Source organism: Mus musculus, chromosome 2 (genome assembly GCF_000001635.26).
Source record: "Mus musculus strain C57BL/6J chromosome 2, GRCm38.p6 C57BL/6J".
Lineage (NCBI taxonomy): Eukaryota > Metazoa > Chordata > Mammalia > Rodentia > Muridae > Mus > Mus musculus.
In genome coordinates, this window is record NC_000068.7 from 59757724 (window position 1) to 59783684 (window position 25961).

The following is a 25961-nucleotide window of genomic DNA, read 5'->3' on the forward strand; positions in this document are numbered from 1 at the left end:
GTCGAAAGGCGTCATGTAGGATGTGGCTTAGCATATTTAAAGTTGGTTCATGTTGCAACATGAATAGGTGCTTCGCCTCTTCTCCTCTCCTAGTAACCAGTGTGTTCTGCTCTCTCCACTGATGGGCCTTTGGTTGTGGCAGTCGTGCTGCTGTGAACACAGTCTACCCATTTCTATGTGGATGTACGCCTGCATGTGCATAGAGCTGCTGGGCCCCATGAGAACTCTGTTGAACTTTTTGAACAACTGCTTAGCTGTTTTCCAGAGTGACTGCATCTTTGTCCCCAGCAGCAGGGAACGGGAGTTCCATTCCGTCTCATTAGGAATTCCAAGAGCTTTCTCTGGAGGGGAAAAAAAGAAATCATAAAATTATAAAGAATCCCAATGGATGTGGTAATATATACCTGTATTCACTCCAGAGGCTGCGGCAGAAGGATGGATGTCAGTTAGGCCTGCCTGACTCAAAAATAAAACAAAAGTGCCAGATCCTTCTGATAAGTTTTGGTTGGGAGAGGGAAATAAGACTCAGCATTCCCAGTTCCCAGATCTGTGTCGGACTGTTGGCCACACCCAACTTGAGGGCAGCTTGTGTCTGCTCTGAACTGACAGCCTATGTATTCAAGGGAGGGAAGAGCCAGCCTTTAGGCGTGTTTGGGTCCTGGTAAGGACACACATTGTATGTTCTGAAGCTCTGTTTGCATCTGGAAAAAATTAGCTACACTCAGATCTTTCCCTCTGCAGGTCCCGTCAGGAAGCCCAAGTATGTGGAAAGCCCCAGGGTGCCGGGAGATCCAGTTATGATCCCGTTCGGAGAAGGGTCCAAGCCCTCAGAGCCCAGTGCGACTGGTAAGAGTACCTTTTCCATGATGTCTGCATCTTTCCCTAAAGACTATGCATAGTAAGTAGCATTCTCCATTTCTGAAAGAAACCTGAGAGTCTCTTGCAAGAATGCTTCACTGAATCAAATGTATTTGGGAGGTTTTTTTCCCCTTGGGCAATTGACAGAGGTTTGTTTAGCTAATGTGAATTCTTGAAATTGTATACAAGTGGCAGAAATAGTTGAGTTGGGTGTATTTGCAGTGTTTGAGGCTTGGGTCTTGTATCCTCTGAATTCTGACCTCGCTGGGTTTGGGAGACATGCAATGCCAGCCAGTTGACCTTGGTTTTTTGTTTTGTTTTTGTTTTATACAAACACATTACCCCTCCAGAATAGTTAAGAGCAGGCTTTGGCTGAGAATCGGAGACTTTCACTAGACAAACTCACTTAAGAGCACATGGTGACTTTGGAAAGCTTTTTAAAAGTTAAACATCTGTGATTTTTCTATAGAGGGAGCTTTGGATTAGGGACAAAGAAAAGAAAATCCAAACTGATTGAAGCCTCTTTTCTTTTTGCCATAAAAGTCAATGCATCACACCCCACACACTTCTAAGTCAAAGTATACGTATAACATATGTTAATGCTTGTGGCGTTCAATAGATGCATTAATAGTTTGCGTTTGTTGTTTATTTGTTGAGACAGAGTTTCTCTGTATAGCTTTGGCTGTTCTGGAATTCACTCTGTAGACCAGGCTGGCTTTGAACTCATAGAGATCCGCTTGCCTCTGCCTCCCACGTGCTGGGATCAAATGTGTGCATCGCCGCCACCACCTGGCTAGGTTTTGCTATTTTTTTAATCAGCCCCAAGACTTTGTTTGTTCTTGTCTGGGATTTGATTGGTCCACAGAATGTTCTAAACCCGCAGTGTGTTTCCCTGCACAAACATGAGAGTAAAACTCTTAGCCTGTAAAAGCTTGTTTTTTCCTCCGGGTAAGCATAAGCGTCTAATTACTTCCAACACTGTAAGACACTCATCCATGGAAAGAGCACTCAGTCAGATTTCCACTGTAGAATGCCTATGGCCGGCTCCCTTCTGCCTCCCCCATGGTGGGGATGGAGAACCCCTTCCTTTCATAACCACTGTGTGCATTCTGTGTCTGCTGAGGCACAGGAAGAAGTAGGGTAGGCTGGATAGTGGGGTGTATAATGCTAACTGAAAATGAACTGAAATGCAAAAGCTGGGATGGGTAAACGGGAGATGGTTTTGGGATGCACTGGACTGGCATGTGGTGCTGATGCAGTCTTCCTGGCATGAGGTGACCACCCTGTACCGTTTGGGTATAGAAGCAGCGCACATTGAAGATTTGTGACTAGGGGGACAAAGTGGTTGGTATATAGGTATTAAAGGTTTGTGGTACGGACCACTTAGGTCAGATGGCTGTAAGTGAGGGCTTGGGGACACCACTGAACTGGCCACTGCAGGGATAGAAAGGAAAGTTTATTGGGGATCAAACCAAGACTATCTCTGGGTGGGGAGGGGGAAACAGAGAAGAGTTGAATGGCAGAAAGGCAAGCAGCTTTTGTAAATAACATTTTCTTTTTTTTTTAAGATTTATTTATTTTATGCATATGAGCTGTCTTCAGGCATACCAGGAGAGGGCATCAGATCTCATTACAGATGGTTGTGAGCCACCATGTGGTTGCTCGGAACTGAACTCAGGACCTCTGGAAGAGCAGCCAGTGCTCTTAACCTCTGAGCCATCTCTCCAGCCGGAAGCAAGCAGATTTTATATAACAGTCAGCAGGGTGGCATCTTTGAGCTGATAGTGGCTTTTCAATTGATCGGTATCAAGATGCCCTTGTCACTTTGGGGTAAATTAAGGAACTTCCTGGTAAATAAAAGCCCTCCTTTAGCCTTCTGTCTACCTAATAAAAATCCTTCTATTTACCTGGCCAAAGTTCTTCTGTTTAGGACTTGTCAGAGCACTGCCATTCTGGGGGCCACTTTGGACCTAACAGAGGCTGTGACATAGAGAGAGACAGCCTCTCCCCCTTGTCTTTCTTTGTTGAAGGGAAAACAGAAAAAGTCTTCAAACGTGAGTACTGGTCATCATACTCAATTCAGATGAATTCTGTCACCCCATACCAGAATCTCTACTGACCAAAGGCTTCATAGTCCTGGCTTGATTAAAGTCCTGGAGTTTTGACTATATTAGACATGGATACCATTGGGAGGATTCATGGAGCTTCTATGAAGGATTCTACTGATGTGAGAAGAGGAGACAGACTTCAAATTTTTATTGGACTAATAAGAAAAGTGGTTACAAATAATTCTCATTGTCAACTCCTCAGGCTTGAGGCAGATTTGGACGCCTTTCCTGGCAGGAGAAGGTGTGTGTATACTTGACTGTGGGCCAAGCTAAACTCAAGAGCAGCCATTGGTCTTGCTAGAGTGGCCAAAACTTGCATGTGTGCTCATTCCCAAGGTCGCAGCTCTCTGATTTGGCTTCCCCAGACCCCGTGAGGATGCATAGGTTGCAGATGCGAGCTCTGAGACATTTACAATTGGCTAATTTTAAGAAACAAGGTGTGTTCCTCTTTGTGGGTGTGAGACAGGGGTATGGTTCGTGTTTCTGGGTACATAATCATATGTAGAGATAGCCACGATGTGGCACAAGCCCCAGGAGTTACTCTGTTGGCTGATGGAGAGGCAGTTGCCTAACGAAATTGAACTTGACAATTAGCAAAGGGTGGCGTGATTTGCAATCCTCGTGGAATCTTTTAAGTTTCAACGGAGTTAATTAAGCCTGCCATAGCAAAGTGTAAGTGTTACGTCCAGATCATTGAACCTAAAGTGGACGCTGATGCTGAGTGGAACCAACCGAGCTTTGAATAATAAGCCAAGCATGCACAGAAGCACGATGGGTAAATGCTAACTCCCAGAGTTTAATATCAGCATCGTCACTCAAATTCCACTTGAAAGTTTGACCTCCTCGCCTCCCATGCTTCCTTCGGGTGCTCTTATTTATGTCCCTGTGACCCCCCGGCTGCTGTCAGTAGTATGTAACAGGACAGCATTCGGCAGATTAGCAGTCAGTCGAGCACAGCTCCTCCTGAGATGCCTTGGAAATTTCCCGTAGACTTGTGCAGTATCAATTTATTCCAAATGTTTAAGTTACTTTCTCCTCCATTAACTCTTAGTGTTTGTTTGTTTGTTTTGCCCAGTGTTTGGAATTTAAATCAAAAGAAAATAAGACCAATGAGCATACATTTTGTTTACTAAGCTAGCCATCTGGGACGTAGGTTCAAGCAGATGAACTTTTTTTCTGGTAAGCAAAAAACTTGTTTATTAAAGTTTACACAAGCCTGTAAACATCTGTAAGGAAAGACGTACTATATACTTTTTTAATATTTTGAAATATTTTTGAAACATGCATTTTTTTTAAACTCTGGCAAAAACAGTGACTTAGTGGATTGAGAAAATAATACTTCTCTCATTCCTCCCCCTGCCCCCCGCCTCCCTCTGTCAAATGGTCCTCATAACCTATGCACCAAAGAGAACAGGCCCTTTATGCATAAGCATCCTGTCATTAAAACTCAGTGTGTTCCCCCCCCCCAAAAAAAAACAAACAAACAAAAAACAATACCTCTTCCTCTACAGGGGAAAGGAACTCAGAGGAATTACAGGTGATTACTAAACTGCAATAAATAGCTTTATTTCTTCAGATTGGGAACAATCATATTTCAGTTATGGTTGTTTTACTAGATGATTTAGCAAAGTGTGCTGTGCTAGGGAGGGGTGAGAAAGCTCCCTTATCTAATGAATCATCTCTCAATGGCGACTGATATCAAGATAGGAGGAAGGAACCCTTTTCCTCAGCAGTTTGGTTTCCAGAGAAAAGCAGCAAACAGTACACACTAGCTGTGTGGTCAGTGCATGACTGTGGCCTCAGCACCCTGTAGAGAGGAAGTTTAAGGCTAGCCTGGTTACATAGTGAGTTGCAAGCCAACCTAGGCAACATAGCAAGACCGTGTCTTAAAAACCAGGACAAAGCAAGAATGAAACAACATGCATGACGCGGCAGTGTCACTGAGCACAAAATGATCTGAGAAGAGCAGAGGGCGTCTTCTGAGATCAATGTGGATGGCCGTATCTTATTGATTACTTTTATAAATTATTTATACATACATTCGAAATGATGTAGGGAAGAAAGGAGACGTAAAGAGTAATAGCTTCTGTCTATTCCCTACCTAGCTTTAGAAATAAAAATCACTCTATCTCCCCTGATTATGTTCTCCTTCGTTTCCTAAGAAGGTAACCCCCAGCCTGGCTCATCTTTAGTTTTCAGCTTTTTAGGTGCAGTGCACCCTTTTCTAATGGTTGGTTGGGACTCACTCTGATGGAAGTGTTGAAGTGGACGTGCCTAGTGCAAGTTCAGAGGAAGCGAGCCTGGGAGTAGAGGAGCTGTTCATTTTGTTTCCCTCAGTAGATAGTCATTTGTGAAAGCCCTTTGCTAGGGACTGTTTGAGATGAGTTATCAAGCACGCATGGGGTCCTCTCTTCATTGAGCTTTGGTGTCTAGTAGGGGATTGAAGACCCGTGTACAAAGTAACTGCGGTTCAGAGTGGGAATGGTAATGAATACAGACCGTGGGGAACTGGCAGTTCAGCAGGTGAGGAAAGGCTTGATGGATGCAGTGTGCTTTAGGGTTTACTGGTAGTCTATCTAGGATTCTGTGTCAGAAACACTACTCACCTCAGTAGTTTACCTAAAACAGAAACGGATTCCCTCCGCCGCACCCCCCCCAACACACACACACACACACACACACACACACACACACACACACACACACAGGTTTTTGAGGACTAGAAGGTAAAAATCAAGGGGCTTGCGGGTTTGTTGTGCAACAAAGGCTCCTTCCTGGCTCTCAGGGAGCCATCTTTTTGCTATGACCTCATGCTGCTTAGAGTGATCACAAGGTCCTTCTTTCATATGTGACATGAATCTCATCATGGAGGGCCTTGTGTTTCAGTAATCACCTACCAAAGGCCCCATATTCTATCACACTGAGAGTTGGGTTTTAACTTAGGATGGGAGGGGACTTCAACGTTCAAGCCATAGCATCTGGCAGAAGAACAGATGGAAAGAGCAGGTAGTGGCTAGCATTCGGGAGAATGTTGAGAAAATGGTTTCCATAGTGAAATGGGTGAATACAGTCTGTAGAGCAGAGTCAAGAGAGGGGATGGGGGAAGGGCCTGAAAGGAAGAGGCCCCTAATCTGTGTGTGTGTGGGGGGGAGGGGTGAATACCTCGGATGAGGAGCCCCAACCCTTTGATTCAGCTTGTTTTAGAGAGGTTGTCCCTTGAAGATGGTAGAAAAGCTAATAAGTCAGAGTGCTGAACTGAGAGTGAGAAAATCATAGTGTGACCTGAGCTATAAACTGATAACCCATAGTGGGCCCCAAGCTATAAGCTCAGCAGATAAACCAGGGACCCTTTGTCTTAGAAGCCAAATGAAGTGAGTTAGAAGGAGAAAGATCATCCTATTTCGAGAAGACATGGCTAAGCAGCCTTGTGGTTTTTTTGTTTTTGTTTTTTAAAGATTTATCTATATTATTTATATGAGTACACTGTAGCTGTCTTCAGACACACCAGAAGAGTGCATGGAATCACATTACAGATAGTTGTGAGCCACCATGTGGTTGCTGAGCCATCTCTCCAGCCCCAGCCTTGAGGTTTTGTTAAGACACTGTAACACATAGAGGGTGCTCAGGGCGCAGGCAGGAGAAACCATGCTTCCTCTCTCCATGAATCTCCTAGCATTTACCACTCTCCACCTTGCAGGACATAGTGTGCAAAGTTAATAGAAATGGAGGAGTACCCTCCAGATGCAGTGAGTAGGGCTATCATCTCAGGAGCGTGCTGGGGGTTGAATGAGTGAGGTTACAGGTGAGTGGAGAAGTAAGCATTGGTGAGGACAGATGGCTTTTACCCCAGGAAGTTGAGAAAATGAAGACTTGGCTGTAGGTTTTTTGTTTTGTTTTGTTTTTTCATTTCTAAGAAATGGGCTTTTCTTGAATATAATAGTAGACTTCATACTGGTTCTCATAATGTGGTCTCTAGAGCCAACATGTCTCTAAGTTTCTGTCTGTATTTATTAGGTCAGATTTTTCTTTCTTAAGTAGATACTTATTTCTCGACAGTTTTACACATGCATATGATAAATTTTCATCGTTTTCACTTCATTACCATTTTTTGAGGCCCATCTCCTGCTCAAACTCTAAGAAGTCCTCTCCTGCTGTTGTGTGGTGTGTGTGTGTCTCACACACACATGCGCCTCTGTCTTTGCTAGTTAACTTTTAGTGTCAACTTGACACAGCTTGCAGTCACCTGAGAAGTAAGTCTCAGTTGAGGAACTGCCCAGATCAGATTGGCCCACGGGCCTCTCTGCGGAGGCTTGTCTTGATTCTTCATCGACTGTAGGATTGCCTAGCCCACTTTGGGCGGCATCCATCCCTACGCAGGTAGTCCTGGGCTGTAAGTAAGAAAGGTAGCTAAGCAGGAGCAAGTGAGTAGTGTTCCCTGTCTTTTCTGCTTTGAGTTCCCATTCTGGCTTCCGTCTCTCAGTGGTTGATGTAACCTGAAAGATAGCATAAACCCTTCCCTCCACTGAGTTACTTTGGCTGGTATTGTGTCACAGCAACAGCAAGAAAACTAGAACAGTGACGCTGGGAACTCTCTGTAACAGTTACAACTGTTCCTCAGTAGAACTTCAGCACCAATTGTCAGAGCAGGGTACTGCCTCTTGAGCGTACTGATAGCCTTCAGTGCTGCCTGCTTGCCACAGGACTGAACAGTCACTCAAGCATTCCCCCGATAAGACACTGAAAATAATTAGTGTTATTAAATCCCGACCCTTGAGTACCTCTCTCTTTAGTATTCTGGATGGTGCAGTAGGAGGTCTGCACAACGCATTTCCCCCGCCCGCGCTCTCTGATAGCTGTCTTCAGGTACAGCGTTCTGCCACCATTTGAATTGCAAGCCAGACTAGCAGCTTTTCAAACGAAACATAACATTTATTTGAAATAATGATTGGCAAACTGTGGTCGTTCACAGTTGAGCATTTATCGCACACTTTATTCCAAAGGGGTGAAATGAGCAGGAAATGAGCCTGTCGCTTCAATTAAAGAAACAAGCGTGACAACAGAGAGACACCTCACGGATTAGTCACCATGCTGAAGCTCGACCTTTTAAATGAAAGTTACTTTTTTGGGGAGGAACTTGGCGTTTGTCACATTGAGCTTGGTAGCATCTCAGGATTTTTCAGTTAAGACTCATGTAATATTAATGATTACGATGGTTTGGTATTGTGTAATAAAATGTGCCAACATTTTTAAGATTTGCAAAACCAGCATTTTCCCAGTTGACCCAATCCACGATGTTACAAAATCTCGCATGGCTAAATGATCCTTTTAAAGCAGGATCAGGCTGGGGGTAGCTCTCTGGTAGAGTGCCAGCCCGTTTAGTATGCACGGTGCCTTGGGTTGATTCTCCAGCACAAAACAGAACAAAACCCATAAAACAGATCATTGGATTTTACAGGACCAGAGTACAGAAAGTTAATTGGTACACATTAAAGTCTGCGCTGGAATTTACCTTTAAGAAATCGCTATTTGTCAGGCATCAGTGAGGGGTAAGAGAATAGCCACACTAAAAGGGTCCTCTGTTTCTGAGGTTCTAGTTCTACAAGACTGCATCCCAAGGCTGACTGCTGTAGCTCAGAACTGTGAGTCCTTGCTTCTGTGCTCAGTCCCCAGCACTGAGAGAGCCAGAAACATGTCTCAGCAGGCTGAATGAGGGGTAAAGGAGAGGGAAATACAGAGGTAAACGAGTTGAAGAACTTAAAGCTACCGTGTATGTAGGTGTACTTTAATGTTATGGCTTAGAAACAGCGAATTAGCACATAGATAATCTGTTAGCAAAATACTGGTTTTGGGAGATAAGGAGGGAATTGTGGTGGCCCAGAATTAACCAGAAAGAAGTTAAAAGTATAACCCAGGCATGGTGGCACACACCTTTAGTCCCAGCACTCAGGAGACAGGCAGATCTCTTGAGTTCGAGGCCAGCTTGGTCTACAGAGTAAGTTCTAGGACAGCCAGGGCTACACAGAGAAACTCTGTCTCAGAACCAAAGCAAGCAAGCAAACAAACAAACAAACAAAAAGAAAAAACAAAGAAGTTGACATGTTTGTAGCAGCAGTCATAGAGACAACAAGTTAAGCAAGATGTAGGCCATGAGTAGAAGCGCCCGAGATAAGGACAAAGGGCCTGATGTCTGGTCCAGGGCCCACCTCATCCAACACAGTTGATCAACAGATATATCCTAGGATCTTTGTGCGCTTCAGCTGTTCAAGGCCACATAGCTAGTGAATGGCCAAGAGTTGTTCACGGTAACCAGTGCGCCGTAGAGAACAAAGATGAGGGAGAGGCTTGCTTCTCATAGATGAGCTTCAGGGACCGTGGAGGAGCCCCACATCACAGAGGGCTTACATATGCAACTTAATAACGGACCTCAAAAGTCTGGGATGCAGGAACAGAGCAAACCCAAACCCAGTACACAGGAAGGAATAACAGAAATCAATGCAACAGAGGCCGGAAAGACAACACCAGGACTCAACCGAGACAAGGAGTTGGTTCTTAAAGAGACACCCAAGGCTGACAGAACAGAACCTTAGCTGGGTGAACCAAAAGACAGAGGGAGAAGATCCCGTTAGTGATGAGGCTCCAGTCCCAGCAGGCATCTAACAGTGTCTGCTTTAAGGAGTGGGGGAGATTATCTGGGAAGGGAACTTGTAAGTGTGGGTCTAAGTGAGAACGTTTGGTGTGCGCAGTAAAGCAGATTTTTTTTTTTCCTGGAATAGTGAGTTTAGAAGACACTATCTGGACCATGAAAATGATAACCAATTACATTTCCGGGAAAGAGAAATACAAGCAGATTTGAAAATACATGTGAATGTGGGGAACAAAACTCAAACGCTAGCGAAGAAGTTCAGCCTGGCTGGAGAAGCTGGCGGGGCACTAACCATCCTGTGGTTCGGAAGGTATTTCTCACGTGTTGCTGGGTTTGAGGTTCACAACCTACAGGAAGTGGGTATGGCCGCATCATTAGTCAGGAGATTGAAGTTCTGAGAGAGGGTCATCCCAGAAGAGGTGTCTGATAGCCTTGGTACGGGGGAATTATCTGGCTCCCGAGATGGCAGAGAAGGAAGGAAAAGGACTGCGAAGGACACCCAAGATTTGCAGTGGTGGTGGTGGCTGTGACAGAGAGTCAGCGTAGAGGTTGTTCTTTGATGTTTGCTTCCAATGCATAGCACTCTGTGTGTGAAAGAGATCCATGGACTTCCTTCTCACTCTCCTCCGCATGGGCTAACTTCCCACAGTGGCTCCATCCTGAGGATCCTATGAGGATGCTATTGATGAGAGCATCACTGTCCATTTGCTCAGCGGGGTTACCTGAGGCCAGTTCTCTCAGTTCTGCATCCGTGCATCATAAATCTGGGACACGTGAGCTGAAATTAGGTACTTCCCCTTTCTGGTCCTTATTCCACAGATATTGGGCAAAGTATCCCCATGATTGATGAAGAAATTGATATTTGCTGTAAGATGAGGACAGCCTGTTTGTTCTGAGATGCCCAGTGGAGTGTAGTTTGATCATTCTGAAGCACAAAGCAGCTTCAAGAAAAATCCTCACCTTAGCAACATAGTGGAGCAGCCCTGGGTGGGCTTCCAGACGCCTCTGCTCTCCCAGCCTGCACTGTTATTCTTCACTCGGGGTGGGGGTGGGGTAACTCTGCCAGAGGGGTAAAGAAGATGCCGTGAGCTAGGCCAGAGAGATGAACGGCTTGGTGAGCACTAAGGGGGTCAGTCTGAAGGGGACCTTCTAAGGAGTCGGTCGCTCAGATGAAGTTTAGAAAAATTAGTGTCCCCCACCGCACCCCTTCAAAGAAATAAATAGAACAGTTGGGAAGCCTTTGGAAGAAATGAAATTTTGGTGATGTTTATGGATGTAAAATGAAATAAAGAATGTGTGTCTCTTCATCTTCAACCATAGTGGGGTTTTAGAGCTTTGGTAATCGCCACACCGAGGCCGAACAGGGAACAGTTAGTTCATCATGAATTGTGATGTGTCTTTTTAACTCAGCCATTAAGCCTGGAGTTCCGCAGTTTTCCAGCTCATCTGAACATGGAGACTGAAGGAGAAGTTTTGTTTGGCAGGGGTTCATTTTTTTTTTTTTTTGAGACAAATGTCTTCCTGTGTAGCCCTTGCTGTCCTGCATTTCCTATGTAGCCTAGGCTGGTCTCAATCCTATAACAACAGTCCCTTTTCTTCAGCCTAAGTGCTATAGGCCTTTACTGCCATGCCTGGCCAACTGGTTGTTTTTAGATTCTTGTAGATCTCTCTCTCTCGCTCGCTCGCTCGCATGAAAACTTGGGGTTTCTACCTGCAGGTTCAGTATAGAGGTAGCAGTGACAAGGAACAGTAATGCCCCTCTTCCGTGTACGGATCCTGCACAGGATCTAGAACTTTCAAACGAGTCCCAAGTGAGCCATAGGCTATGTTTGTCAACAGGGTAAATTTTGTAGCAGCCAAGCATGCATGTACAGCTGCTTTTGGCCTCTAGACCAGCTGCCAACAGGGTGGAGTTTCTGGCTCTTTCCCCAGAGTGTTTCAGGTTGAACCAGAAGCTAGACTTTCTGGGGCTGGAACACAGTCCCAGTGGCACAGCCGTGTGGAGACTGTTTTGGAAAGAGAGGGGCGGGGTGTGGAGTAGAGAAGCTGCTGAGGTCTGTCCCCTCACCCACTCATTTCTCTCTCCATCTTCATCTCATCCCTGCCCCCCAGTCATCTTGCCACCTGAGATAAGGAGCTGTCTGAGCCCCGAAGCACACTGCATGCAGAAGGGTGAGGTTTGCAGGATGAAGGTTGTGTGTGGGAGTGGGGGGTGGGGAGGAACCTATAGAACCTGTTTTCCCGACTCAGCCTTTGGGTGTGTCTGGGTTGTGTTGATTTGATTTGGTTTCCCCCCTCCTTTCCCAAGTGCCATCTCCCTTAAGAATTTGTGGTTTGAAGTCTCTAGTAGGAAGGGACTTTTTCTAGGGTTTTGGTAGGGGTGTGGTTCACCTGCCCTGCGGTGTTTCCCTTCGCCTGTGTTGGAGTGGGCCCATGGATATAATGAGTTTAACCCAAATGATCTGGAAACATCAGGGCTCTAGACACAGAGCGGCCTCACCACTGTTGTTCTAGAGTGACTGAAAAAGATCTTGCAAACAGGCTTCATGCCCTGAACAGGGAGGTTTTCCAGAGCGAGCAAGTGGTGTGTGTCTTTTGTATTATGAAGATGTCACCAGCCTTGTCTGTCTCACAGCTGCCGTTCTGGGTACACGGCATGGCAAAACTGCTGTGTAACCGAGGACCGTCATCCATACGGTTTTCACAAAGGTTTTGCCCACTTGCACTTTGCAGATGCCGTTAGAGCTGAGCATGGCGGTGGTGATGTTAGCTCACAGCATGGCTGTTATCCACCCTCAGTCTCCTCGCTCATTGTTGGTTTCCACATGTTGGCAAAAGAGGTTCAAGCATGTGTTGGCAAAAGAGGTTCAAGCATGTGTAGGTCTCGGTGTTTTGACAAGCCTAAGAGCAAACAGAACCTGGCTTAATTGTCTCGAGACTCACAAATTGTGCTTAAGTTCCAGCTTCAGGAAGCATGGCTAGCTTCTGTGTTTCATCGCACCCCAGTGGGTGCTTTAAGTTGTGACAGAGGAGTTAGAATAATGTTGAAAATAGTTATTTGTCAGCCATAGTTGACAAAATCTAAGTGCCCTTGGGTTTGGGGTTCAAGATTAGTCTCTAGCTGGGCATGTAAGTAACTTTCAACGTGAACGCTCTCTTTAGTACAGAAATCCAGATGAGCGGCCTTGGATCATCCCACCTTTATGTGCAGTGTACCCAGAACCTTTGGCGTGTGGCATGAACAGCAGTACATTAGGTCCTGTCCGTGACTGTTTTCACTGTCTCTGATTCAGGTGGAGTCTTAGATTGGCACCTGAGTGGGAAGTGGGCTTTGAGTCTCACTGCTCTGGAGTGTATGTCCAGCAAGTTTGCCACCCACGTCCTCCTGCACCTGGGTCTTTGCAGCATGCGGTTTGGGTTTTAATGCTGGCCTCCTGTGGCACTGGACAGAGTGCTCTCTGAGGATAAGGTGAAGCAGAAACCCTTCTCTGTGGTATCCTTTTCACGTGATGTAGGAATTGGAATGCTATCAGATAATGACATGGAAAATATTCCTTTTTTCAGATCAAATATTTCCCCTTTTGCATTTGGAGTTTCTCTGTGATTGTTTTTCTCAACCTTTCACAGCCTCTTAATTAGAGCGTTCTGCTGCTGGAGGACGGGCAGCATCGTCAAACTTGGTGCATCTTATAAGGGGGCATAAGAGCGTCAGACAGGCAGCTGGAGTGCCGGCTCGTCCAGATGCGGAAGCCAGAACTCCCCATTCGGGAATCTTCACTGTTGTCTTTCTTTGTTCCAGAAGCGAAGGCTGATAATGAACCGAGCTGCTCTCCAGCAGCTCAAGAACTGTTGACAAGGCTGGGATTTCTACTGGGAGAGGGGATCCCGAGCGCCACACACATAACCATTGAAGACAAAAATGAAGCCATGGTAATGCCAGAGGAAGAAGCTGCATTTCCTACATGCTCAGCATGCACCCTACCGGCACGTGTGGGAGAGTGGGGCTCTCATTACTGTTTGGTCAAATGAGTTCTGGGCACTTGTGTTTTGAAATTTAATACAACAGTTAGTTTCTGGGTCTCAGCTGGGGATAGTGGTGGAAATTGTTAAGGACAAACAGAAGGGATCAGAACTTAAGAAAATGTCCATATTAACCTTACAGCCATGGCCCAGAGAATATCAGCTACATGTCGTCTTGTAATAAGGGTACTTCTGTCTTGAGAGCACCGTTACTCTCACGAACTGCTTTGGTCTGTGGTTTTCTGTGCTCTCTCAGCTGTTGGGATGGGGGGTGAGGGGGAAGTCAGTGGGGTGAAGAGAATATTGATAGGAGATGAGGTAGAGACAAAATGGGAGAGAATCAAATGTCTCACCCTTCAGGGAGACGCACTCCGTCTCAGGGAACCCAGCCACCAGGCTCCCGCCACCTGTGAATGTGCAAGTAGCAGTGCAAGGAGTTGGGACTTCTGCCTCCCTCCACCCAGGGTCTCTGTGAGGAGGCATGGCTGGGGCGGAGGGTGGCGGGGGAGGGCGTTGATGGAGACTGCAGTGGTCACCAGTCTCCTTTCCTGAACACACAGCTTATAAATCTTGAGGAATAAAGTCAGGCTGCCGTGCTTGTGAAACATTATAGAAACATGGTCCCCAGGTTTCCCCGCACAGAGGTCAAATAACCCATTTGTCTTCTTGAGGCTTTAAATGAAAGGAAGTCTGCCTGTTGGCCATCTCTGTTTTATGAATTTGTGTTCCCACTGAAGCATTGCTAAGACTGCCCTTTTAGTTGAAACCTCAAAGGAGGCAACCAGAACAAAGAAAGACACATCTCTTTTAAGCATTTTGGAAAATCGTGTCTGTCCCTATTTAGCTACAGAAGTTAAAAAAAAATGTCTCCGTTTGTCTTGTGTTTAAGTTTCATCATTTTGGCGTCCAAAACAAAAACATGTGTTGAAGCACACATACTGTGTAAGCCGTGTTAACCCCTCCCTCCCTCTCTCCCTCCCTCCCTCCCTTCCCCTTGCAGTGCACAGCCCTGAGTCAAGGCATCAGCCCTTGTTCCACACTCACAAGCAGCACTGCCTCTCCCAGCACCGACAGCCCCTGCTCGACCTTGAATAGCTGTGTCAGCAAGACGGCAGCCAGCAAAAGTCCCTGCGAGACCATTAGCAGCCCCAGTTCCACCCTGGAAAGCAAGGACAGTGGAATTATAGGTAAGAAGCACACTACCTGGCAATGTAACGGCCCGATGCATGGCAGCCGGAGCACTATAGCCACCTCGTGAGAGGGTTCCTTGTGGCCCGTGAAGGTCAAACTGTAGACACACCCCCCGCCCCCCTTACTGCTGACAACTCGGGGGCTGCCTGCAGCCAAGAGAATGAATTTTAGCTTCTCTATTCCTTGATGTTTATTTTATATCACTGCACCCATATGCTTTTTTTTTTTCTTAAAACAAAAACAAAAACAAAACCCCTCCCACCTTCCCGGTCACTTCATTCCTTTGCATTAGGTCCCCTTAGGGCACCACAGCAGGGTAATGAAATGCCTGCAAATAAAGCAGTTTTCACAACCAGATCTCAAGGTTGCTTTCCCGCCTGATGACCTATGGGGCTTGTGTTCTCTGAATGTTGCTTATAATGGGATCTGGTCACTGTTTTGAGGCCAGGGTTTTCTAAGAAAGCCTTCCTGGGCCTCCTGGTAGATGCAGTCCTGCTGAGTTGAAGACTGAATTCTAATGGGCTTGAGCAATATTGAATTAACTCCTTCACATACTTCCTTGTCTAGAAAACCAAGGATTTCAGCTAATTCGTTAGCCCGTAGACCTGTGCGATATTAGAATCCAGTGACTCTGAGAGTGTTCATTTCCGTACCCCAGCCTGGACTGATTGTTCGTATGATCCTGCAGGCGTGCTCAGCGGTGGCAGAGCAGTGATCTAGGGTGTCTGCTTTCCACCAGCAGACGGGTACAGTCGGGTGGGACCCAAAGGCGTCACTCGAGCCTTCTGCTGTACAATCATGTTGATATCACAGTGGGCCTCTTCTGAACAGTTCCCGGCCTTCCCTTTGCTGGGCTATGGCCATGTCTTTGAGGAGCCGTTATGTGCCATCTTTCATCAGCTCCATAGTCACATTAATACGTAGTCAAATAGACCTCTGAGCTCCGTGTTCTCTGGTCACTTGCGCTTTCATCCAAGTATAATTTAAAAACCAAATCATGCGTTTATCCAGTTCAGACTTTGAAGATGCTCCTGAACCCCACACCCGTGAAAGTACTGGGGTCCCGCTGTAGATCTCTGCATGTATTGGGGAGGACCCAGCTACAGCCAGGAGGCTGATCTCGGTGGGACCGAACTCTTACGGATCCGTTTCATGTTGCACTCATTTCGGTTTCAAAATGTAATCTACGCCGGGCGTGGTGGTGCACGCCTTTAATTCCAGCACTCAGGAGGCAGAGGCAGGTGGATTTCTGAGTTTGAGGCCAGCCTGGTCTACAAAGTGAGCTCCAGGACAGCCAGGGTTATACAGAGAAACCCTGTCTCGGGAAAAAAAAATGTAATCTACACATAATAGTCATTCCCTTAAACTATCGGTTAACTTCTAGTATGTTCAAAATCAGGTACCTGTCCTTACAAGCTGGTCTTAGAACACGGTCGCCATTGCCACGAGTGACATTCCAGCAGCTTGAAATTGTTGTTTGAGCTGATTTGGGGAATTCTGTATGAATGGAGGCCTTACCGCAAATCCTTATTTATTTATTTATTTATTTATTTATTTATTTATTTATTTCCCAGCCTCAAGGCCTTTGCCTGAGCTGATCCAGCCAGTTGGCTTTCTCATCTTCTCTACCTCTTCTGCTTTGTGAATTCATTTCAGCAAGCTCTTCCTGCGGAGCAGCTTTGTTTGTGCTCTGTGTCTGTGCTCTCCTCCATGGACAGACCTTTGATGCTAATTCAGTGGTAGCCACACGAGACTTCCTTAGCTCTTGAAATGCCATGTCCTTCTGAGAATTTAATCTCCCTTCAAGGATTTGGCCACTGCTACCTTTTTGGGACAGACTTCTCATCTTTACTGTTAGCTTGAGTCTTGGCGTTGAGTGTGTCTCGATTTTAAAGGTGCCATTCAGGCTGGAGGTCAGACGTCTGCAAGCGTGTTCAGGAGCAGAGCCACCCATCTGCCATTTGCTTTTCCCTTGCTCAGGTGCAGGGCTGGAATGTTGAAACCGACTTGTTTTGCAATACAAGGTATCAGACTAAGGCTCAGTATGTGTGAACCAAGCAAAATACAGCTAAGCTCCATCCCCAGCCCCTGCTAGCATTTACACACAAGAAGCAAAGGCACTGGCTTAGCTTTCTGCTCTGCCAGGGAAGGACTAAACTGCCAGGAAGCTCCTAACTAACACTTGATTTTTGTAATCTCCCCCATCTCTGCTATGAGACTCTGTGGTCGATGCTCCCGCAGCCCACGGTGGTCTCCTTCAGTGTACTTACTATTTCATTTTGGCTCCATACGGATGAGAGCTGTGTTTTACCAACTCTGGGATCCGAGCCGAGTACCAGGAAGGCGATATTAAGGAGAGAATTGCTGCCAGTCTGCAATGGCCCTGAAGCAGCCACCTTCTAGTTGCCTTATAAAGAACTTCTTGAGATTCCTATTTTGAGTAGGTTTGTTAAAACTTTTACTATCACGGTGTCTTAAGTTCTTAGGACCATTTATGTCATCAACAGTGCTCCTTGGTCGATATTTTCCCTTAACTTGGCTAAGCATGAAGAGCTGAATAAATTGACATAAGAATGGGAAAGTGAGGGGGGGGGGGTTTAGCAGTCTCTTGAGATGAATGGGAGACCCCAGCTTCTGGGCACCAGGCTTGCACTGCATCGGTCAAGGCCCTGGGTAGGTGAGAGAGGCTGTGCTGGTGACCCGTGTGCCTCCGTTCTCTCTCCTCTGTGACCTGTGGCACTAAAGTCTGTTGCCAAGGTGTGGTAGGGAGGAGAAGGAAAAGAAGCAAGAATTTCCTCTCCAGGCTGACTTGAGCTGCAGGTGTCTGAAGAGGCCAGAGGGGAGGAGCATTCTCCTGCTGCAATCTCTGCAGGCTGTGCAGGTTCCCAAGCTGGAGCTGACAGGCATGGATGCTGTATTTGTGGCTCTGTGATTGCCGGGGTAGGACGTGTTTCTGTGTTCTGAAGAACTTGCTGAGTTTATGAACTGCAGCCTGTGGTCCCAGCTATTGGGCATCATAGGTGTTTAAGAAAGTAAAAGATTTAAGAACCCCTTGATCTGACTGGGCGGAAACAAAGGTCAAACACTCTGGTTTCCCACCTCAGAAGCCCTGGCAGCGCCTTTGTAGAATGTGTTGGAGAGGCTTTGAGTTCCAATGAGACACGGCTGGAAGAGAGGGGACCCAGCTTTTCTTTAACTTTCCATTTTAAGTAGGGGTAGCCACTTGAACTGGGGGAGCCAGCATTGAATAGCAAAGGCCCAGGCCTCCTGGGTTTTGTGTGCTTGGGGCAGCAAAAGGCTCAAAGCAGTGTTCTGAGCACAGTTTAGTCAGGGCATTAGGGGACATTTCAAAAAGTGCCAACCTGTCCTTGGAAATTCCTCAGTCTCCTCTTACTTCTTAGGCCGATTTCCAGCACGCTGATCGTGTTGAATCTAAATCACTCCACCCAGCAGATGCAGGGAGAGTAGCTTGTGTTGCCACATGCCCGGGCAGCTTCCTCAGATACCACAGGTACCCCGGCTGCATTGGGTTTCCACAGTTTAGCAAGGGGCCAGTGACCGTTAGAACATACTGGACCACCTTCCAATTCTTGCTCTGGGAGACCAGGGCTTAAGGAACTTCCCTGTGCCTCTTCACCCTTCTCATGTCATCTAGAAGGAAGCCCCACTTTATCCAAGAGGTCCAGGTTCTCCCGACATTCAAGTCTTTAGAAGCGCAGTGACTCTGTCATGTGGAAGTACTGGCTAAGCGGCTGGGACTAACTGCGTTCTCTGTGAGTGTCTTTATTTATTTTAAAGAAAAGTTCTTCTGGTGCCTGCTCTTAACTTACTGAAACCGTTGGTATTACCTGGATGCTGATTTTCAGATTTGCAGTGTGAAAACCTGCTAAGTGTGAACCCCAGATGTAGCGGTCACTGTAAAAACAACTTGCAGTCACTTGCTTTAAAAGAAAAGCTTTTATAAAGAAATGGCTTAAAAGGTGTTTCCTCTATGCCTCAGGAAATGTTTTCTTACTGACACCCCTTCAAGTTGCTTCCAACTGTTACAGGTGGAATTGTAATTTGTGTTAATCCCAGTTTAGGGGGAAAAGCCTCTCTCTCTCTCTATATATATATATAGATAGATAGATAGATAGATAGATAGATTATATAGATTATATATATATATATAAAATCTATTTACTAATAAAGTAAAAATGAATAAAAAATCTATTACTATATGGAATATATATTCTATATAGTAGTAGATTATATATGTATATATGTATATATATATATGTGTGTATATATATATATATATGTATACACACACACACACACACACACACACACACACACACACACACACTAATCTGACCTTCCAAATTTTTCAGAAATACTGGGTTTTAAGGCATCTTCTGAATTATAGCTGTTCAATTTTTATGTCCATATGATGATAAATATTTTAAATGTGTATACTTATTTCAAGAAAAGAGATGTTTTTCACTGAGGAAGACAGGGTAGACTCATTGAGGAGAAGAAATACAAATTAATCCTGGCCTTTCTACCAGAATTTGATTCATATAAATACGTAGCTGTGAATTCGCTTCTCTGCTTTAGCTCTGCACCCACTTTTATTTTGACATGCCTTGACCAGCTCAGTGGGCACTTCTAAACGTGCCCCCCCCCCCCAAATGCCTAACACATACCTCCCCCTCCAGTAATCTTGAGTTAACATCTTTTAAAATCTATATTTCATGTCTGCTACCCCAGACCCAATCAGGGCATCTTTCCTGGCATCTTACGTGTTGGCAGGCTTTAAGTCAGTTTCCTCTGCTCCCCTGTCATGGCAATTCTCTTCTCCTTCCCCTCTCTCCCTCAGTCCCTTGCCCCACAAAATCTAAAAGTCCTGCCTCCATCTCCCTGCCCAGCCATTGGCTGTTCTGCAATTCATTATTACCAATTGAAGCCAGCTAGGGGCAGGGACCCTCAGCATCTGGAAGCAAGGCTCTTGGGGTCCAAATTAAGACAAAGCATTAGAACCAATTCCCAACATGAATATATACATATGTGTATGTATGTGTGTGTGAATGTGTATGTGTGTGTGTATGCATGCATGCCTGTGTCTATGTGTGCATGTGTGTATATATATGTGTGTCTGTATGTATGATGTGCCTGTGGATATATATGCTATACTGTTCATGTGGCAGTCAGAAGACAATCCAGCAGAGTCACTTTCCTGTTTCTGTCTTTATGGGGTGGCAGGGATCCGTTTTAGGCTGCCAAGTTTGTGTAGCAAGCAAGCTGTCTCACTTGCCCCAAGACTTAAAAAAAAAAACAAACAAAACCATACCACCACAGTGTGTAAAGATTCTTCCTCTTTATTAACAATAGATATCCCAAGCAGAAGGGTTTCAAGTTAACCATTAGCCACTCTGGCTGAGGGTGGAACTGTTCAAAGCCTCTTCCCTTCCATTGCCTTCTTCACCGCTTACTTCGGCCTGCCCAGGTTCTCACTTGCAGCATCCTGCACCTGTTGCTTTTGAGAGATGGTGCTGGGGAAACTCCAGGAAGACTGGAGGGCTCTGTGCCATGGCCCTGCCCCCCAACTCTGAATCTCTCCCAGATGATGTGTCAGCTCCGTGCACCACACACACACACCCACACCCACCCCCATCCCGTTTTTCCTCTGGACCACAGGGTCTGCCGCCTGCCTCCCCCCAGGCCGTGCAGTTGCAGGTGGTGAATGCCAATCTTAGCTCTTTGTCTGTTTCTCTTCCTTTGCCTTCCTGGGGTGCTGATATTTGTCCCCCTTCCCTCGCTCATTTAGAGATGGGGAGCAAATATAAGCTTTGATGGGAACACCTTCATGGAAACATTTCTCTCGCAAGAATGGCTCCTGCTAAGCTGTGGGGCCCTCAGGCCATCCCTTGCTGCCGCCTGGTGAGATGTGCTAACATTGGCTTCCATGACCAGTTGCTTAGAACATTTAAGTCATGTTCTTATCTTCTGTTGATTCTCTCTGCCTCCTCCCGACTTATGAAATGAAAGTGGTTCTGGAAGTGGCCCTAAGTCTGTTCGTTTCTGTGACTTTGTGTCTCTAGGAAGGTGATCAGATGTGGTAATTTAATTGTACTTTCTTTTCATTTTAGAATCGTAAGTCCCACTCTTTCGATTTTATACTTCTGCTGCCCTGCTGCCACCTGTATCGCCATCTCCCCTCCCAAATTAGAATGCTTTGAAATTGATTTGGTAATAACTATTTAGAACGTTTCAAATCTGGGTTAATAGTCATTTTGCTACATTGCCTGCAATTTAAAAATCATCCTTAATTATAGAAGCCTTCTAAAATCTCTTGGGTAAAGGAGGGGAGTTTCTCTTTACATTTATGATCTGGTAACACAGTAAACATGGGGAAAAAGCCTTGGTGGTCCCAGCCGGCAGCATCTGCACCGACTGCAGCCACTGCGGGTGTTTGGGTTTTAAAGGCTGTTCTATTGGAACAGGCAAGCATGTGTGGGTACCTGCTGTGTGCTAGGACACACTTGTTCAGTATTGAGACAATAAAAAGTAAGGCACAGTATCTGTTTTCAAAATTGTCTCCTTATGGGACTATGAAATCATTTGTCCTGACACTGGCTTAAGTGGACCTCTCCCATGGAAGGTACTTGCTCTAGGTGCGTAATAATGCCAACCACTGTTTGCTGAGAGCCCTTTTCCAAGGAGCCTGGAGCTCTGGGGCATCACTTGAGTGTGCCAAAAGCTCCATTGTGGATGCAGTCCATGTATAGATTTTCAAAGCATTACCAAAGCACTGCTGTGTAACTTGTAGAAAAAGTCACATCCAGGTCTTCAGACATTTTTTTCCGGAGACTTTTATTACCATGCCAGATCCAATTGTGGCAGTGTTCTCGTTGGGAGAGGCGGGTCCAGTCGCCTCCCTCCCACATGGCCCTGCCTGCAACCATTCCTTCAGGTATTTCCACAGTTGAAAGGCCTGATGAATGTATCTGAGAACGGCAGCTGGGTCCCCGGCCTCGCTGCGTGTTGTGGCAAAGCATACCTTGCGCAATGCGGGTGAGTACAGAGCTGGAGATCTGGTACAGAGACCTGGCTGTCACAATCCAGTGCACAGGGTTCCCAGCACAACACCCAAAGGGCAGGGCTAGCCAGAAGTGCCAGGCTCTCATTCTGGGGCTGTGCAAGAGGAGAAGCCAGACAGTCCCTGGAGCTGAGGGTTTCCAGGGCCCCGTCTGGGCATTCCCTCTGGCAGGAGGGCTAGCTTGCATTCTTCCCAGGGAACCTTCTCCTTGCTGAGCTAATAGATACTAGGAGCTGAGAGCAGGTGAGCCAGGAACTATTGTGTGTGGTCTGTGCTAGTGTGTAGAGGGGTTGGCCTGGGGTTGGGGATTCAAGAGATGTACAGTTCGGCATACCTGGCCGGAAAGATGATGTCATGAAGAATTGAGCTATGGGAATCTATCCTGAGCAACTGTTGGCATGAGGTGTGGTTTCAATGGAGAGGACTGAGACCTTTTGTCTGTCCGGGGACCTAGAGAACTGCTACGGTGTTGCCTTTGACTCTCAGCCTCAGAGTTCCTTTGCTGTGTTGAAGTATAACCTCAGAAGCAGTCAGAGGACCTTCCTTTGGTCAGGGTGAGGAAGGCACTAAAAAGGCTGGATGTCCCCTTTTAGCCTATTTCTTTCCTTCTTCCACTTCCGTAAGCAGCCGTCATTTTCCTTTCCTCTTTGACTTTTAATCCATTGCTCTAAGGTTTTAACTTTGAAGCTCTTCCCGGCATCCATTGAACAGGTGTTTCAATGCTACTTTGTTTGTCTTCAGTTGTCTGGGAAGGGGAAAGAACTGTTGTGCTAATAATTTAAGAGGCACTTTAACCACAACCTCCTATTGAAATGTTTCCAACCCCAGGGAAGGGCGTGGTTCTCTGTAGCTCCTACTGTGAACTTGGAGAATGACTGACACCCTATTCAGTGCTCGAAGAAAATTGTAATTTCTGTTTTCCCTTATTTATAATGTATATTTTGGGGGTATGTGCTTCATAGTAAATAAACTAGAGCAGTGTATGTACATATTTTAGCAATGTATCAGGGTACATTCTGGGACTCGTGTGGCAGGATCAGAACAGCATTCTGAGGCATGTGACACTTCAGGAGCTGTGGGACTTTCCTGTCAGTAAGGATGGTATGGGAAGTGAGTGAGTTAAGCTATGACAAGGGCTTAGGCCAGAGCTGGGCACACCGTAAGTAAGGAAGCCCTGTTATGCCAGGCGTGTCAACCACTGTAGTAGGCATGTTATTCCTTAAGAATACTCATTACTTAATTTTTGCTCCTGGGGGGATAAACAGTGCTCATTTGTAGATATGTAGTGAACCTGGAGTTTTCTTTGAGGGTACAAGTCAGGCAAAGGAGATGAGCGCAGAGAGAAGATGGAAGTCAGGATCATGAGTTGTACTTGCTCTCCTAGGAGTGGTCAGAAAGTGATGTTAAGTTCCCAGTGGGGAAAGGGAAACACAGTTGCATGAGTTTATGTCTGTAAGATGGACATGTATCCCCTGTGCCATGTGCCTGGAGAATCTACAGTGTCAGTTCTCAAAGGGTGGAGAGCCCAGGTTGGATCCCAAAGCATTTGTGTTTAAGATACTGTTCTAGGTGTGTGTGCACACTGTGTCTATATACCACCCTTTCTCTGCACCCATCCTTCCTGTCTAGCTCAAGTAAGACCCTGCTGCTATGTGCAGCTGAAACTTGGTCAGTGCACTAGGCATGGATTCAAGTTGAAATCTGCCTAGCTTGCTTAATGCTCTTTCAAACCTACAGTGTGATTAGGTCCTAGTGAGATACTTGGCTCTGGACCTACACTGGGTTTTTTGTTTGTTTGTTTGTTTGTTTGTTTTTTCTTATTTTACGTGTACTTCCAACATAGAAGCTGAGATAAGGCAAAGATGGTAGAGGAAAAGCCAAGGAGGGAGCAGTTACTGTCTACCCTTCTCACTACATTATTTGGTGACTGAGTGGATGACCCGATGACAGCAAACCCTCTCGTAGCCACAGCCCCTCCTACGTCCTAAACTTGGGCAAGCCAGGGAGGTCTGGCCAATGCATTGCTTGCACAGAGAAGGGAGCTGGTGTTGGATATGCCACTAGCCCTCTCCAGGTCTGTCCCTGCCTCTGTAAAGTGGGGTGGGCTCCTGGCCTGGACACCTCTTCCCAGATGCCATGAGGATCCTCATTCTGTGTGTGCCTTTGCATCTCAGGAAGGTGTTTAGAATGTGTGAATGAGTAGCTGACTAAATGTGCAGCTACTACACAGGAAGATTGACAACTTCTCCAAGTGTGTACAGTAAGACAAAAGTGTTTACCACACTGTGGGGCACAATCTAACTTGACAGCTTGATGGAACGTGGGCTCATGTGCCTTATGTCCGTGGTGGAAGAGTGGCTCAGACAAGGTGAGTGATGAAGACAGACATTTGTCAACAAAGGCTGGCATCCCTGCCAGCTGCCGGGTAAAAATGGTAGAATTGTGAGTGCTTACATGGTTTCAGATTATCTTTTGGGGGAGAGGGGAGATGTCAAACCATATTTAGAAATAACTTTAACATTTTGTTTTTATTTTGAATTTGTATAGATCTGTGTACATGTCACAGATATGCCAGTGTCCACAGAGGCCAGAAGGCTTCAGATCCTTAGAACATGGGAATTCCAGGCAGTTGTGAGCTGCTTGATAGGGGTGCTGGCAGGGGCACTTAGCTCAGGGCCTCTGGAAGAGCAGCCAATGCTCTTAACTACTGAGCCATCTCTCCAAACTATACTTTAGGGGAGGGGATATTTTCATATTTAATATTGCTCTAGGTGTGTGTGGCTGTGTATGCACACATATTCTTCAAAGAATGTTTATACTAATAACCTACAAAGGAGTTTATGCTGCTGTTAGCCTGGAATCTTTTGCAGCAGTATACTATTTATTATGAGAGCCAGATTTCTCTCTCTCTCTCTAGAAGACAGGACCTGTGCTGCTTGAGTGCAAGGAAAACGGAATCACTGGCCTTTCCCTGCCCCACTGGTTTGCTTCGGGGCCTTAGTGATAGCTGAGCTGAGCCAGCAGTCCACTGTATGGCAATCCCACTGGGATTAAAGAGTCTCTGGACACCAGCTCTCAGTGCCCTGCTGAGTGTGGCCTGTGGACTGCCTTTCCTCATTACAATCTGCTGACAATGAGTCCCAACCTTTTCTAGCCTCCCTTCCAAGTGGCTAGCTCAGGGCTAAGGGCTTAGCTCTGCAGTAGAGTACACAGGGTCCTGAATATAGAAATGGCTACACTCCAGTGGAGAATTCCAGCGGCTCAGAGCTAACTTCTTTCATCCACTTTTCTTTCCCTCATCACCAAGACTTGAGGGTTCCCACCTATCACCTATCACATCCTGGACACCATGGATAAAACGTTGTCTATCCCTCTCTGAGAATTAAGCCTTCAGCCTGTCCTGCCACCAAGGAGCCCAGGCCAGGCTCTTCCGGCTGTTCCCAGCTGCTTCTTAGGACCCTGAGGCTGCAAGTCTGCTGTGCTGTCACTTGTAACAAGAAGTGGGGTGATCTGGGTCCCTTGTCCTCCTCTTAGGATATTAGTTAGAACTGAGGTATTTATTCAAGAGCACATGGTACAGAGGGATATCACCATGAGGTACACTTTTTTCTTAAGGCCAGGTGATGCTAATAAAATAGCCAAGACAGGGAAGCCAAGCTACCACCCCCTACCGCACCCTCCCGTCTGGACATTCCATTCCCCTTTTATCTCGCCATCATTTAGATGTTGGAGCAGCCTTGAAAACTTAACTCATAACCCGATGGCTCAGGAAAAGCACTGGATTTAAAACAATTTGTTTTATGGGACTGATTGTATTTTTATGCTTTTAACTTATTAACAGAGTTACTATTAATAATGAATCCCCATAAATAAACAATAAACTCATTAATAAGTTAAACCATTCCTGTAAGGCACTCACAGCCTCTGGCGTAGAGCAGACCTCCAGTGAGTGTCAGCTGCTGCTGCTAATCCGAGACAGCATTCCCACAATGGGAAGAGTCACCACGCTTGCTCTACTTCCGTGTAAACGGTCCCTTTCCAAACACAGTGAAGGCTGGCT

At 46.1% G+C, this 25961-nt stretch overlaps 1 protein-coding gene across 14 annotated transcripts in view; it reads left to right on the plus strand.

Moving 5' to 3' along the window:
* Positions 1-25961, plus strand: part of Tanc1 (tetratricopeptide repeat, ankyrin repeat and coiled-coil containing 1) — a 234393-nt gene that overhangs the window by 145903 nt on the left and 62529 nt on the right. For 8 of the 14 annotated variants that reach the window (XM_017319203.2, XM_006500034.4, XM_030251966.1 and 5 more), the window contains 3 exons: positions 742-846; positions 13409-13593; positions 14630-14816. In XM_017319203.2, coding sequence (XP_017174692.1) covers positions 742-846; positions 13409-13593; positions 14630-14816 — 477 coding nt within the window. Of the gene's footprint in view, positions 1-741; positions 847-13408; positions 13594-14629; positions 14817-21788; positions 21877-21980; positions 22145-25961 lie in introns of those variants that run through there. The other 6 variants (XM_030251967.1, XM_017319205.2, NM_198294.3 and 3 more) reach the window with 3 other exon arrangements.